At 45.9% G+C, this 15393-nt stretch overlaps 6 protein-coding genes across 6 annotated transcripts; 4 read left to right on the forward strand and 2 right to left on the reverse strand.

Annotated features, from left to right (window-relative positions):
- Positions 1-112: 112 nt before the first annotated feature.
- I203_103685 (uncharacterized protein) lies at positions 113-4360 on the forward strand (the record flags this gene model as incomplete). Its single annotated transcript, XM_019147519.1, has 8 exons — positions 113-172; positions 245-925; positions 1001-1190; positions 1269-1703; positions 1782-2061; positions 2124-3774; positions 3860-4207; positions 4268-4360. The coding sequence occupies 8 exons, from the start codon at positions 113-115 to the stop codon at positions 4358-4360; spliced, it is 3738 nt and encodes a 1245-aa protein (XP_019003184.1).
- Positions 4361-4572: 212 nt separating this feature from the next.
- On the reverse strand, positions 4573-5372 carry I203_103686 (uncharacterized protein; the record flags this gene model as incomplete). The annotated part of the gene is made up of 4 exons (XM_065517376.1): positions 4573-4581; positions 4641-4811; positions 4986-5312; positions 5370-5372. The coding sequence occupies 4 exons, from the start codon at positions 5370-5372 to the stop codon at positions 4573-4575; spliced, it is 510 nt and encodes a 169-aa protein (XP_065374194.1).
- A 419-nt stretch (positions 5373-5791) lies between these two features.
- I203_103687 (uncharacterized protein) lies at positions 5792-7719 on the forward strand (the record flags this gene model as incomplete). Its single annotated transcript, XM_019147517.1, has 9 exons — positions 5792-5815; positions 5883-6305; positions 6379-6449; positions 6514-6669; positions 6726-6999; positions 7190-7275; positions 7348-7495; positions 7558-7610; positions 7677-7719. The coding sequence occupies 9 exons, from the start codon at positions 5792-5794 to the stop codon at positions 7717-7719; spliced, it is 1278 nt and encodes a 425-aa protein (XP_019003182.1).
- A 136-nt stretch (positions 7720-7855) lies between these two features.
- On the reverse strand, positions 7856-9210 carry I203_103688 (uncharacterized protein; the record flags this gene model as incomplete). Its single annotated transcript, XM_019147516.1, has 6 exons — positions 7856-8008; positions 8082-8242; positions 8331-8606; positions 8698-8837; positions 8903-8962; positions 9023-9210. 6 exons carry the CDS (start codon positions 9208-9210, stop codon positions 7856-7858), a joined length of 978 nt encoding a protein of 325 aa, XP_019003181.1.
- Positions 9211-10333: 1123 nt separating this feature from the next.
- Positions 10334-12483, forward strand: I203_103689 (uncharacterized protein; the record flags this gene model as incomplete). Its single annotated transcript, XM_019147515.1, has 8 exons — positions 10334-10567; positions 10647-10726; positions 10790-11067; positions 11181-11493; positions 11562-11639; positions 11705-12083; positions 12155-12269; positions 12335-12483. The coding sequence occupies 8 exons, from the start codon at positions 10334-10336 to the stop codon at positions 12481-12483; spliced, it is 1626 nt and encodes a 541-aa protein (XP_019003180.1).
- A 679-nt stretch (positions 12484-13162) lies between these two features.
- I203_103690 (uncharacterized protein) lies at positions 13163-15330 on the forward strand (the record flags this gene model as incomplete). The annotated part of the gene is made up of 11 exons (XM_019147514.2): positions 13163-13235; positions 13298-13491; positions 13561-13631; positions 13724-13909; positions 14025-14266; positions 14351-14412; positions 14476-14506; positions 14568-14859; positions 14946-15054; positions 15150-15241; positions 15312-15330. 11 exons carry the CDS (start codon positions 13163-13165, stop codon positions 15328-15330), a joined length of 1371 nt encoding a protein of 456 aa, XP_019003179.2.
- Between the last annotated feature and the right edge of the window lie 63 nt (positions 15331-15393).

Consider the following 15393-nt stretch of genomic DNA (forward strand, 5'->3'; position numbering starts at 1 on the left):
TGAACTTTTGCGGGGCAACGGGAAAATGATTTTTTGTTTTTCCAAAAATTTCAGAGATCCAGCATTTTATCTCTTCTATATCTTGTCTCTCCCATTTGTCACAAGCACAACGATGTCAAGCATAAAATCACTCAAGAGGAAGGCATCGTCCTCCAAGCTGGTGTCTAAGAAGGTGAGTTTAGCCACTTGCATGACGAAGCGATATGTGAAGAAAGGTTTAACGATTGCCGTCTTTATTCTATAGCGAGTGCCAGTCCAACAACCTTCTCCTTCTTCTTCCGATCTTGACGAAGGATTTGAAGACCTCAAGACAGGGTCTAGAGGCAATGGTATCGTGGAAGATGGAGGGATCTACGATGACCCAATGATAGATCGACAAGGCTCGGACGATGATGAAGATGACTCTGAGCAGGATGAAGATGAGGACGAGGACGAGGACGAGGATGAGGATGAGGCCGACGGATCTACTTCCAAAGCTGGACCTTCACGATCGACCATATCCTCTGGCAAACATCTATACAAAGCACCTACGCTAGAGGAGCTGGAGACACTCAAAGCAATCGAACAATCAGGAGGGACAACCTTCTCTTTGCAACTTTCAGCGTTACTCGAATCAACCCTGTTACCTCTTACCCCTCAAGCCAATCTGAAAGCTCTGTTATCTACTATCCATTCCACAATACTCACTCTGCCATCTTTACCGCCCTTACCACCCACTAGAGCAGTCAAGAGACTAGGTAAAGAAGTGAAAGTGCCTTTTGTAGGTGGACCCCAGTGGGACCCAACCAAGACCGAAGTGAAATGGCAACTTGGCTGGGATAAGCCTGAAGAGATTATCGTAGGCGGGAGCTGGGGGGTGGTAGGTGGATACAGGCAAGGGAAAGGCGAGGCTGGAAATATAGATCTTGTGGTTGTCATGCCTTTGGTGGGTCGAATTACTTCTCTATCCGTCTCATGTTCAACATCAATGCTGACGGTATTGTTTTTCGTGTAAACATAGATCATGTTCAGCCTTAAGGATAGGATGGACTATAGATATTTCCATAAACGCTCACATTACCTCGCTGTGATTTACGCTGCGATCCAAAAGCTAGCCAAAGAAGATGGACCACTGAGAGGTTTACAAGTGTCTTGGGAGACCGCGATGGGCGATGCGAGAAGACCAATAGTTAGAATCTCAGCTGGTAAAGGTGAGTCGTGACGATTTGTCACCAATCTAGCAGTCCAAGTATACCGTGGCTGATCCTGCTATCGGATACCCTCATCAGAAGTAGGTCTAAAACATCATCTTCATATCCGCATCCACGCCTCGATCCTCCCAACTGTATTCCCAATATCCACTCTTTCACCAATCAGATCTCTCCTCCGATCTGAGCAACCCACCCCTCTATACTCAAGCTCAATAATCAATGACACTCTTCACAAACCGCACTTGCTCCATCTACACAGACTATCCCAACTTCTCTCACCAGCAAGAACGGTCGATTCGTTTTTGGCTATATGGAGGATATGGTGCACTCGACGCGGAATACGGAGAGAAAGAGGTGCATCAGCTTGGTTTGCCAGTATGCTTCTGGGCTGGGTTGTCGATGGAGGTGAAGCTGGGGGAGTGGGCGGTGTAAGAGAGAAGGTGAAGAAGGTGAGGGGAGTAGGTAAAGGATTAGGCCATTGGGGTGCGCTTAGAGCTGCTTGGGAATTTCTGGGTTTGTCTCTCTCTCTGTTTTGTCTGCGACTCTTTCTCCCACTCTGGGCTGATGACTTTATGATGTACTTTCTCCTAGCTCATACCGACTTTACTCAAACCCCGATATTCATCAACACCTCTTCCGAAGATACCATCGCTCATTCCGAGCTCACCAGATCGTTTGATCACGATGTTTTTGTTGATCCGACGGGTCGAGTCAACATATTTGCAGGATGGGAACGAGGCGATGTACAAATACTGAGGCATCATGCCAGAGAAACACTAGCGATGCTAGAGGATGAGAATACGGATCAATTTGGCGAGACTTTCTTGAAGGATAGGAAAGTGGGCACAGAGGTGTTTGATGAGTTTATCAAGTCAGTGCGCGATACATTAGCTAAATGAAGGGAATGATACATAGCTCATGCCTTCACAACAGAGTCGACACATCTTCTGCTCAATTCGATGGCGATATACAACAGAAATCTGGTTACCCCTCCCCGATCGACCTGTCCATCTATCTACTCGCCGACATCCTTCGACGGGGGTTATCCGATCGAGCTCAAATCGTTCACATCTCACCTTCTCTTGCCTCCCCTTCCACATTGGAAATCGGCGTGATATTCAACCCCGAACACGCCAACCGAGTGATCGACATAGGGCCTTCATCGGACTCGTCTCAGGCTGCTGCTGCGCAGGCTTTCAGAGAATTGTGGGGTAGGAAAGCTGAATTGCGAAGGTTCAAGGATGGAAGCATATCTGAGTCTGTCGTGTGGGATATCACCCGACCTGAAGAAGCCACGTTGATACCTGGTAAAATCGTCAAATATCTCCTGGGTCAACATTTCCAGATACCCGAAGAAGATGTGGATTGTCTATCTTCCGATTCAACTTGGCAAGAGATCATTCAGGTCCCAGCTTCGGTGAGAAATTCGATCAACATCAATGGAAGTGAGAAACAAGGTTTCCGACCTGTTCTATCAGCTTATGAGGAACTCTACAAGATACTGAAAGATCTCGATACGGAGTTACCTTTATCCATCTTGAATGTTAACCCTTCTTCGGAGCTATTGAGGTACTCGTCGATATACGTACCTCATCCTATCGATGTCAACCGAATCACCATTGCCCCGGGATGTATAACGTATACCCCACCGGTGGACTTGGTAATTCAATTCGAATCCTCACCTAAATGGCCCGACGATCTAGCAGCAATCCAAAATGTCAAATTGGCCTTGTTCGAAAAATTGGCTCGTGTCCTGCAAGCTAAATTACCGAAATCGCAAATCAACATTCTGTTTGATAGCGTAAGAAGGGATAGCTCAAAAATTGAAGATTCATCTTCCATGGAAGTATTGATGAACCAAGGAATAGCATTTAGGTTGAAGATTCATTACGAGAAAGAGCGTGTATTGTTAGAACGGATCATTCAGGAAGATCGAAAACCTTTGGCTGCATTGGCTGGAACTCAATTACCCAAACCATCAATCAAGCTTGCCATCCCTGCTCTGGAAAAACATCTATCATTGTTCAACCACAAGACCCAGCATCATCAGTCTGTCATACCGCTTCATCACAAGTACCCCTCTTATTCTACTGCCACGAGGTTATTGAAGAAATGGTTCTCTTCTCACATGCTTTTAGGTATACACGTCTCGATAGAAGTGGTAGAGTTGATCATGGCTAAACTGTATCTCGATACCAACTCACTTCAAAGACCTAGATCAGCTACAAATGGATTTGTAAGAGCGATGTGTCTTTTGGCCGAATGGGATTGGAAGAACGATCCGCTTTTCGTGCCTATCTTCTCTGTGAAGAACACCGCTGCAACGGATGCAGGCGGAAGGATCAAATTCCACATCGAGAAGAGACAAGAAGCGATCAAGTCCTTTGCAATATTAAGGAGTAAAGATAATTCCAGTACAAACAGTCACCAGCACGGATGGGTTGTGTATACCGAAGAAGATGAGAGTGGATTAAGGTGGACCAAGGGGGTGAATAAGGTGATTGCATCTAGGATATCGCAGTTGGCGAAAGCTACTTTGACAGCTATCAAGACTGGTACGATAGATGGTGGATTGGATGTAAAAGTGAGTCGTCCATTTTCTCATATTATATTCTACGTCGAAAGTGCAAAGCAAATCAAAGTATGTAAGCTGATAATCCATTGATTAGTCACTCTTCATCACTCCTTTAGATCACTACGATTTCCTGCTACACCTCTTACCTTCCACGACGACTAAATACTATCAGAACATGCAAGCCAATCCTGAAGAATGGGAATCCAAGATGAAATACCGCAATCTCCATTCCGCTTCTTCGGACGGAGCTGGTATAAGAATAGGATTTAATCCTGTTGAAAGTTTTGTCCAGGATTTGATCCGGATCTATGGAGATTCCATCTTGTGGTTCTACGATTATTCTGGCGGAGATGTAATAGCCGGTATTTGGAATCCACAAAAGGATAGTGCGAGGGCATTGAAAGCTTTCTTGGGACATAATAGTAAACCTACCGAATCTGATGTAAGTCCCTGTCAGCGAAGACGTGTCCTGGTGAGAGCTAACTGGGGGTGACTTGGTCAGTCTGCTCTGGTGACGATTAATAAAGATACGATACTAGCCGAAATAGAGAGGTTGGGCAAGGGAATGATAGAGAGGGTAGATAGGCGTGTTTGAACTAGACTAGACGTAAAATAATGAATGTGCTGGATGCAGATCAGTATTTCACTACTGCGATACTGCTCCATCATATCATAATGTATTATCCGATGTCAGAGCGGAATATATACGAGTTGATACGGAAGTACGGATTGATCGTTATATCTTCATATTCATACAATTACATGATGACTTTTGGGGTTGTGTACAATATTCGAGCTCTAAGTTGTTTATGCGAACTGGATGCGGAGACAATATCAGCATGATTCGACCAGACGACGATACATCCCAAACTCACCGTAGACAAATAACTCTCCGCTACAATTCTCGCTCTGGCATTTAGAGACAACTTCATCTCTGAGATTTCCTTATCTACATCTTCCATGAATTGGATAATGAAATCTACCAGTTTGTGTTTCAACATTGATTCGGAGTGGAAGTTGGTGATGAGGAATGAGATGTCGTAGCCCTGTGAGCCAAGCCATGATCAGCTCGAGTCAGTGATGACAAAGTCAAACAAGGTACTGGCAGGGATTGAGTGTTATACCAGGTGGAAAGTTGAGGTATGGGTGGTAAGGAATGAAACAGATAAAAGATAATAGATAGAAAATCAATCAGGTAAAAGAGGATGCGATCCACTCACAGGTAAAGGTTTCCTTCTGAGAATCACAAATCCTTCCGCTCTCATCATCATGAATCTCGTAAACTTGTGACACAATATCTTCTCAATCTCATCCGCCTGTTTGATGGATATACTCAACCTGATCGAGTTCACCGAAGGCTCAATCAACACCCTCTCTGACTCGTTCCTCGACACGATCAATGGTTTCAGCAACACCTCGGGTGATGTTCGTACTTCCACCTCTGGCTTGTTGTGTCTTTCCACCACTTGAGAAGAGAAGTTCTCGAGAGTGAGAGCAGCGGTGAGTGTCGCTCGGACGGCGTTGAGGTAGGGACGGAGGGTGTTGGACTAGGGGGACGGCCTTTAGCAGGGCGTGAACGGGTGATCAAAGGATAGAATGCTTACCATTTTGGGTGACGGGGTTGAGGAGAGTACAGGGCAAGACTGATGAGCTTATGGTCGGATGTGTGGTTGCAACAGTGTCAAGAGAGCGTGTTACCATGATATCCGTTGTCACCATCATCGCTCAGGACGTCATCCACAGCTGCAACTGGGAATGATGTGCCACATTCAGCGAATCGCCGTATATCACCGTTGAAGCACGTGTCTTGGAGGTCTCGCCACCCACCCACGTGGCAGCTCTCCTTCTGAAAAGTTGAAAATTCAAAATTCAAAATAAAATAAAAAAGTTGAACACACGTTGAGAAACATTTCATCCTTCATCTCTGCTCTTTCTTCCTTATACTCTTATACAACAAGACCCTCATTTCTTGTATCTTAGAGTTTATACCCAAAAGATCAACAGATCAAACTAAAACTTTACCTCAATGGCCGTCAAGATGAACCTTTGGGTAAGATGAGATTCTTCCCCAGAGGCCTTCGTTAGCTGACCACCACGCATTTCCATCCTTCCGCTAGTCCCTCACCCTCCTTCCCGGAGAGCGATACCCCCTCTTCGTCCGAAGAGATTTCCAAATCACCAACGTAGCCCTCGGTGAAGAGCTCGTATCCAAGGACGGACGATCAGTAGTCAAAGTCACCCACAACCCCATCCCTTCTTCCGCTTTGGAATCTGATTCCGAGTTCGACTCTGACGAGTACGACTCTGAATTCGACGATGAGGAGCTTGATGACGAGGAAGATGATGAAGAGGAAGATGATGAAGAAGAGGAGGAGAAACCTAAAGCTGCTAAGAAAGCCGATGGTGTCAAGAAGGGAGAGGTAGATGCTGAGATGGATGAAGATGAGGACTCCGAAGATGAAGATTACAGCGTTGATGACTCTGATTTGGATGGCGAGATCGAGGAGACCAATGTCATCACTTCTCTTACCGCTGGACGAGTGATTTGTTCCTCCATCCTTCATTCTATCACCAGGAATCTCAAGCTGACGATTGATTTTTTGCCTACGTCAGATTGAACAAGCTACCGTCAACCTTACTTTCGTTGAGGGTGATGTTGTGATCTTCGAGACTACCGGTGAAAAGTAAGTTATATAACCCTCTTCTCTTCCTGCTTATACTTGAGCTCATCATGTCCCCTATTTTCAGCGCCGTTCACCTTCTCGGTAACTACATTGATCAATTCCCAGGAATCTCTTCCGACGACGAATCCGACTCTGAATTCTCCGGCGATGATGATTACTCTGACATCTACGGATCAGATGATGATATCGAACTCGACACTGACGAGGAAGAGGCTGTTGCGTGAGTCCACAAGGCTACACCTAACCTTATAGCAATGCTGATCATCGGGCAAGTAGTAAAATTACTGAAATCCCTGTTGAAAAACCCGCCAAGAAAGCCCTTCCCGCTGCTGAAGCCAAACCCAAGAAGGCCGAAGCTCCTGCCGCCGAGAGCAAACCTGCTCAAAAGCGAAAAGCTGATGACATCGACTCTCCTGCCAAAGCTGCTCCCGCCGCTGCTGCTGACGGCGAAGTTTTGAGCAAGAACCAAAAGAAGAAGTTGGCCAAGAAAGCCAAGGTAGAGGGTGCCGCTCCCGCCGTTGAGAAGAAGGAGGAGAAGAAGCCTTCGAAGGTGAGGAAATAAGATCTTTACCCACCCTTGGAATGTTCTTTCCCAACGGGAATATCATATACATAGTAATCCTTACAACATTAATAGATAATTTAGATGCATCGCTTTTTCGCTTGTTCTGATTTTACCCCTTTCTCGTGTCTACTTTGCTGGTGTTTGCTTTACTGACGATTCATACTCGTACTTATAGAAGATACTCCCTTCCGGTCTTATCATCGAAGATGTCAAAGTGGGTGATGGACCTGTAGCCAAGACCGGTAAACGATTAGGTATGAGGTGAGCCACCTTACACTTGTTATCTGTCTCGATATCACCACCTGACCTGATTGTCCATTTTTCCCTCGATAGATACATTGGTAAATTGACCACTGGAAAGCAATTTGACGCCAACACTTCCGGTAAACCGTTCACATTTGTTCTCGGTAAAGGTGAAGTGATCAGAGGTTGGGATGAAGGTTTGGCTGGTATGGCTGTAGGCGGCGAGAGGAGATTGACCGTGAGCTGTCTCATCCGCGTATTCTATCTTATGACTGCTGCTGATGTCCAGCACCCTTTCAGATCCCCCCTCAACTCGCTTACGGCAGTCAGAAACTCCCTGGTATCCCTAAGAAGTGAGCCGTCTCTGTGTTCAGGTATCACTGTCCCAACATGACTGACATCCTATCTGTCTCTTATAGCTCCACCCTCAAGTTCGATGTCAAACTTGTATCGATCAACTAGGTCGGCTCTTGAAGTATAAATATTGGACTGCTCTGCTAAAGTGCATATAAATACATATACTATACTGATCCTTGTGATCTTGAACATAATTCATGCATTTTGATTGATTCAGTCTCCAACTAGCAGCGCAAGCAGACTACACTACAACACCAGCGAGCTTGCGCATCAACGGCGTCTCTTCAGGCTCATTCATGGGTCTAGTTCGGTTCGCGGGATCGAGCTGTCCATCAGGTCGACGAGGTAAAGCATTATAATAACCTGGTCTCTCTGCTGGGACACGGTTCATGTACTAGCGATGTCAAGAAATGTATAATGAGTCAGTCATTGAGGACACGACTATTAAGTACATGCACATTCCTCACAGGGAAATGAGTTGTACCCTTCCTGTCCTTGAAAATCTGAGCTTTCACAGCGAGTTCTTCAGACGACATCAAGGTTTTTGGGCAATAGCAGACGTATGTCACAAATCGAGTTTGCTCGCCTGTCGGACTAGCGTTCCAGTGGATAGTTCTCGAGTCCCATACTGCAAAGCGAAGCGTCAGCACGTTATGATCCACGCTGGTTGCCAATTGCATGAAAAACATAGGTTGATGCGATCAAAAAGGACTCACGTATCAGATCTCCTTCTCCTGCACAGACTTTGACTTCTTCGCATCCTATACCCTCGAACCAATCCATCTCATCAATCTTGTAGTTGTACCCGTTCTCTTTGACACCAGCGTCCTGATCGAGCTTGAATCCACCTATATGATCGAAATATTCTTGATGTAACTTATGAGAACCCTTCAACACACAGAGACCGCCGTCTTCGGGTCCGTTAGGGGAGAGATTGGCAATCCCTTGGTAAAGCTCAAAGTTTTGGACGGTACGGGGGTTCTGGTCAATATCTAAGAGAGAGTGATTGAGTTCATTGGTCAGTTCTAGGAGACTACATGTTATAGCAGGTAGAGTATGTGTAGGTTATGTGGGTGTACTCACGAGGCCAAGCCTTAGTAGTACTGATATCCTTTCTTCCTGTTTTTGGGTTGATAGGTAAGGAAGCGTTCATTCCGTCGAACGAAGCGATGAGATCTTCGGTACCCCATATTTGTTCGAATATCTTGATGATAGCTGGTTCGCTAGTCGGACCCATCAATATCAGCTACGCCCGCCTGATCAATGCTGTACCAGAAGGTCAACTCACGTTCGGATCTTCCATACGAAATCTTCGTGGTTCACACTATATCTATTGTACAGTCCGCCTCTATTCATATGCACCGAACATCAGTGTCAAGTTTCATAAAGTAGCGGAAGCATAGCTCACGTTGTGCTGTAAGGTAGATGCTCGTTCGTCCAAGTGGACTTGTCATCCCTCTTGAATCCATATGGGAAGCTCTCAAGCCACTCCCATGCTTTCTGCTGGAACTCTTTGCATTGCTCCTTGGAGATGACATTGGGCACGACGACGTAGCCGTCTCTTTCGAGATCGATCAGGAATTGAGGTTTGGTCATGTTTTCGAATGGCGTTTCCTAATCGGGACGATGAAAGACCGTTTGACTCGGTGTTGAAGACTTTCTTGCTGAGCTGGGTTCTGCTTTTTCCAGATGTTTTATGTGTTTTCATTGAAGAAACAATGCAAAATGATGGTTCCAAAACAAAGACATCCATTCATTCTCCCCCACTCTCGTTCGGACAGCGGACAGCATAGGAAGTCAAGTGGGGAAGTCGGGTATCGTATATCTGACCTTATCTACATTACTGCTCCTATGACCTTACCAAAGAAATCTTTCATCAGCCAAAGCCAAAGGGAGAAGATAAGGAACAGATTCGGATTTACAGAAGGGGCCCTCTACGCCTATATTTGATCCCTGACATGTTTGCCAAGAGCGGACTCATTCTGATACACTTCCGTCCAACTGCTGCTCTTTCGGGAAACCGATCGGTTTGCAGTTGTGCAAAACACAAAAGTGGGGCAGAGTGGGTGATCCCTTAATAAACCAAAGCAGGGGGGGAGATAAGGACGACTCTGTTTCGTATTCATCTTTTTCAATTTCTTACTGTTCTGTAACCCCGAATGTGAAAGGATTGCCCATATGGGCTTGGTTGCCAGTATACTTATCATCTGACTCGTGAGATACCTGTAAAGGCAATAATGAAGGCCTGTTTTCGTACATTGCATTAGCCCGCGCTTATCCTTCATGGGTGTAACCTCCCAGTTCACTTGACTTCTCCCTTTCCCCTGTCCACTATCCACTTACCCACTGGCCATTCCGGTCCGAACTATACTTGTGTCAAACGGAGACGACCGAAGGCAATTTTCTATACCCCACTTTGACATCCCCCTCTCCCTCGTCCTTTTCCCTTTCTGCTCCCTCTTGGATCTACCTCAGTAATTAACCGTCTATCATAAGCTTGATATGGACTATCGGTCGATCGTCCGGTCAAGCTCATCTGAAAGTGGAGGAAAGTGGGGGAAAATGTTTGTCTGATCGTAAGAATAGAATAGCTTAGATTGTAGATAAGATCTATATATCTTGGAAGAGATGAGTATATATATATACCTGATATTTTATTGGTCGTAAAGTCTCTGCTCTTTTTCATCAAAGTCACGATCACATTCAATATCAAGGCGATATGTCAAATATCAACGACAACACACTGGGTCAAACGACCTCGATCATCTCTGAAACCGAGAAACACGCTGAGAAGAACCTCGATTCGGCTGACATCAAAGGTGTTCAAGGTGATTCAAATTTCTACGAGACCGTAACCGCTGCTCCTCTAAGTCCATGGTCCAAGACGAGTCTCCAACTCTACGCGATCCTCTTGGTCGCTGCTTTGAATGCTACCGCGAGTGGTTTTGATGGGGTGAGTGTGTCTGTCTGCTCTGTCACAACTCATACACAGAGCACAAAACTGATATTGTATTGTCGGGTGATATCCATAGTCCATCTTCAGTTCTATCAATGCCATGGACCAGTACAAGAAGTACTTCCATCACGTTGAGACTGGTAAATCCACCGGAATGTGAGTGTTTTTGTTTTTGGATCCTTCAACAGAGCATCCAAGCTGATCCTTGAATCACCTTAGCATCTTCATGATCTACACAGTTGGTAACATGATAGGATCGCTGTTCACCGGTCCAATCTGTGATCATTTGGGACGACGTGCAGGAATGGGTGTCGGTTCCATCATCATCGGAGCAGCGGCCATCGTTCTGACTGCCGCCAAGAATGACTCATACCTCCTCGGTGGACGATTCATGTTAGGTTTTGGTATTTCCATTGGTACTTCTTCGGCACCTACTTATGCTTTGGAATTGGCTCCTCCTCAATGGAGAGCCAGGATTGTCGGATTCTACAATACCTGTGAGTCGTTGTTCCCGACTCCCTCTATTGAGTGTATAATGCAGAACGATATATATATATATATATAATATAATGTACGGGACCAGAAGGCTGAGGCTGATTTTCCGTTATAGTCTTCTACACCGGTTCCATTCTCTCCACAGGTGTAGCATACGCCTCCAACAAGGCCTCTGGAGAGCTCGCCTTTAGATTACCTCTAGGACTGCAGCTCTTCCCCCCTTTCTGTATCCTGATCGGTTGTTTCTTCATCCCCGAATCACCTAGATGGTTGACCGCTCGAGGAAAGAAAGAGAGGGCCCAGGCTATATTGGCAAAGTACCATGGTGGTGGCGATGTCAATCATCCCCTCGTACAGTTGGAGATTAGAGAGTTTGAGGAGGGTATCCAGGTCAAGAAAGCTCAGAGTGTTTGGAATTATTACGATCTGTGAGTTTGCTTCTGCCCTCTATTGACACATGAGCTGGCGCTGATGCAGCATGACTCTTGGACAACAGCGTCAACACTCGAAACCAAAGATGGAGGATGTTGATGAACGCTTTCATGTCCTTCTTCGCGCAATTGTCTGGTAACAGGTGAGCCTGGCTTTTCTTGTTCGCCTGCCTTTACACTATACTCATATATTGCTTCCCACCAACAGTGTTCTGACCTACTACCTCCCCTCGATGTACACCAAACTCGGAATCACCTCAACCGACCGACGACTCCTACTCACATTCGCCAACTCGATCGTCTCCTGTACCGGAGCCGTCGCCGGGTCAGCCACCAACGACATGATCGGTCGACGAACCAAACTTTGGATCGGTTCCATCGTTCTCTCTTGCCTTTTCGCGGCGGTCACTGGATTCTCAAGTCAATTCGATCTTGGTAAAGAGCATGTCAGTTCGGCATTCAGCAATGGCGGTGTAGCTTTCATCTTCCTATTCGGTTGCGCATACAGTTTCATCTATACTCCGTTGACCGCTACGTATTGTGCGGAGGTATTGGCTAATCATACCAGAGCTAAGGGTATGGGTGTGGTGAGTAGATTTTCCGGGGAATCGACTCGTATATAGCACATCACGCTAATGTGTTGTCTGGGTCTATTCAGCATGTCATCATGTCCAACTGCGCGAATCTGTACAACACCTTTGTCACCGCCATCGCCTTGGATTCAATCGGTTATAAGTACTACTTGGTATTCGTAGCTTTGAACTTGTTCTATGGTGAGTTCAAGTCATATGGCGTATGTCGATAAGGAATTGTATTGATGGAGCGACATGTGCAACAGCTGTTATGTGGTTCACTTTCGGTGTCGAGACCAGAGGAAGAACCTTGGAAGAGCTTGACGCGGTGTTCGATGCTAAATGGCCACCCAAGGCCGCTCTTTCAAAGGCTACCATGGTTAAAAGAGAGGATGGTCAACTGGAGGGACTGTAAGGTTATGATGAGGTTAGCATAATGTGGTCATGGGGCAGAAGAGGCAGTCCGGAATACGATGCTGAAAGGGGTGACCATAGCAGAGATGATTGGGTTGTCAGTGATATATAGTTTTCATCATATAGAAATAGTGATAGTTTTCGTCAAGTTTGTTCTTAATCGGCTTCACCATATAGTATCGAGTAGGTATGCTGGTGATTGATATGCAAATGGTGTTCATGGACTGTCTTCGTGATGCTGGATCGGAGGGCCGAGGATGGATGCACTGATGTACTTTACAGGAATAACACGGATATACACTGCGGTGAGTGCAGCTCACGGTTAATGAGATTGCCGAATTAGGAAAGGATTTGATCCCGCTAATGGTTAAATCCGGTATTGCCGTAACCGGATCTAATCGCAATTACGACTCGATTACAAAAAAAAATATCAAGAGACGATGACATACATCCTTTTATTTCTCGTTCTCATACCAAGTCTACACCACGTCTCATTCTCATTCTCAATTTTATATACCCTCTCACCATCCATTCATACGCCATCGACATCACCCACACCCTTATCAGGAGCAGCAGCAGCAGCATCAAAATCATCATACAAAACTGTGGGGTGACGACCCCACCCTCCTCTTCGATTCAGCTTCCGCAAGTTCCCGAATCATCTCACCCTATATCCTGCCATGTCAAGGTTCAAGATTTCAGCTGCGTTATGGGACAAGATACATCACTTTGCCTCCTTCCCTCAGACGGGTGGTGTGTATGATCATACTCAGCATATCAAGTAGTAACCGCTGACGGCATATATCTCTGCTCAGTCTCCCTTCAGCAGATGGTGCTGTTCGGACAGCATCCCACTCAGGGGACACTCCTAAAAGCCTCGCAGTTCTTGTCTGAGGAGCTACCTATACGTCTATCACATCGTGTAGTCGAGCTGGAAAGTCTACCCGATGGATTAAGCAAGATGCCAAGCATAAACAAGGTGAAAGAGTGGTATGCCCAGAGTTTCGAGGTGGGTTCGAATAGTCTACCGAGTAAATGATTGAACATTATGCTGATCTCGTGGTGGTACGACCTGCAGGAGTTGGTGACATTCCCAAGACCAAGATTGAAGCGTGAGATAGAAGAAATACTGAGAATGCAGCCGTCACAGTAGGTGTCTCTCATCTCACACCTGAAACCAATCGATACGACTGGTCTGCACATACCCAAGACCTGTGCTTACACCTTTGAGCTACTACCAGGCCCACACAGTTCCCATCTGCTACTCCCAATCCATCGCTCGACCCTCTTATGCACGAAGGACCTGTGGGATCCAACTTAGTCACAGGTTCAGGCAATTATAATGGGTATGGGAACGGGAATGGTGTACCTGTGGGAGCAGCTATGGCGTTGCCTGGAACGAGACTGAGAATACCGATAGAAAGGAGGTGAGTACTATACACCTGTTCTTTGGCTTTGTCAGAAGTACAAAGTTTACAGTCGTCAATCGGATCCCTTTAATGCATAAAAGATCCTGACTCTCTCTTTAATTGACATCTCCAGGTACTTCTCCCCACCTCCCTCCAACGTAGTCTACCCACCTGAAGTACACGACTACAACGATCGATTCATCAGCCTCCTACAAAATATAAAGAAGAGACATGATCCCACGGTAACGACTGTTGCTCAAGGTGTCTTGGAGTGGAAGAAGCGTCAGGGACATGGTAGGATAGGTCAGAATATACAGGAATGGTTGGATAGATTCTACATGAGTAGGATAGGTATACGGTTCTTGATAGGCCAGCGTGAGTGGAACCACCGCCGAATTGAGTGACCATCCTGTAGAGCTCAGTCATCAGAGCTGATGATCGAAAATATCGCTGTTGTAGATGTCGCTTTGAACACCTTACAGCCGCATCCTGACTATGTAGGAATCATCTGTACAAGAGCTGTGAGCCTATCATTTCGTCCACGACGGTGCAAACGAAGCTGATCTGGTATATATTGCTTTTAGAACGTGCATGATATATGTCACGAAGCTATTGGTGAGTTCTGACCTTGGGCCTGGGGAAGCTGAATGCTAATATTGATTTCCCAATAATTCAGAGAATGCCCGATACGTCTGCGAAGAACATTACTCCCTCTTCCGCGGTCCTCCCATCCAACTTCTCTGTCCTAAAGACCTCACCTTCGCCTATGTTCCCGGACACTTATCCCACATCCTGTTTGAACTACTGAAGAACTCGCTTAGAGCTGTGGTGGAGAGATACGGAGTGGATAACGAAGATATTTTCCCACCTATCAAGGTTGTTGTTGTGGAAGGAAGTGAGGACATAACGATCAAGATCTCGGATGAGGGTGGTGGTATACCCAGGAGTGCTATACCGATGATTTGGACGTAAGTGCTATGTTTTTTCGGCGGTTCTTGGTGCAACCAACACGAGGAATGAGACTGATGAATTTTTTGCAATTCGCTATCCTCAGTTACCTATACACCACCATGAGCGACGAAGGTTTGGAAGCGAATATCGAGAGTTCAGATTTCAAAGCGCCCATGGCTGGATTCGGTTACGGATTACCACTGTCCAGATTGGTGAGGTTTAGTTCTGACGTTTCTTATCTGCCGTTTCCTGCTCTGTGACAGCCACGAGACTGACTTATCTAATTTTCGTGGCGTACTTTACTCAGTACGCAAGATTCTTTGGCGGTGATTTACGGTTGATTTCAATGGATGGATACGGTACGGACGTGTACATATCTCTGAATAAGTTGTCTTCTAGGTGAGCTGGACTTACATTTCCACTTTCAGTACTGTTGGTTGTCTTACCGACCGCATCTGTCACGAAATAGTCGAGAACCACTGCAATAAAGCAATTCGAACCCCATAATTCCTTTTCTTGACAGCTCAACCACCCACACGTGCACAAGCATA

Source organism: Kwoniella mangroviensis (genome assembly GCF_000507465.2).
Source record: "Kwoniella mangroviensis CBS 8507 chromosome 1 map unlocalized Ctg01, whole genome shotgun sequence".
Taxonomy (NCBI): domain Eukaryota; kingdom Fungi; phylum Basidiomycota; class Tremellomycetes; order Tremellales; family Cryptococcaceae; genus Kwoniella; species Kwoniella mangrovensis.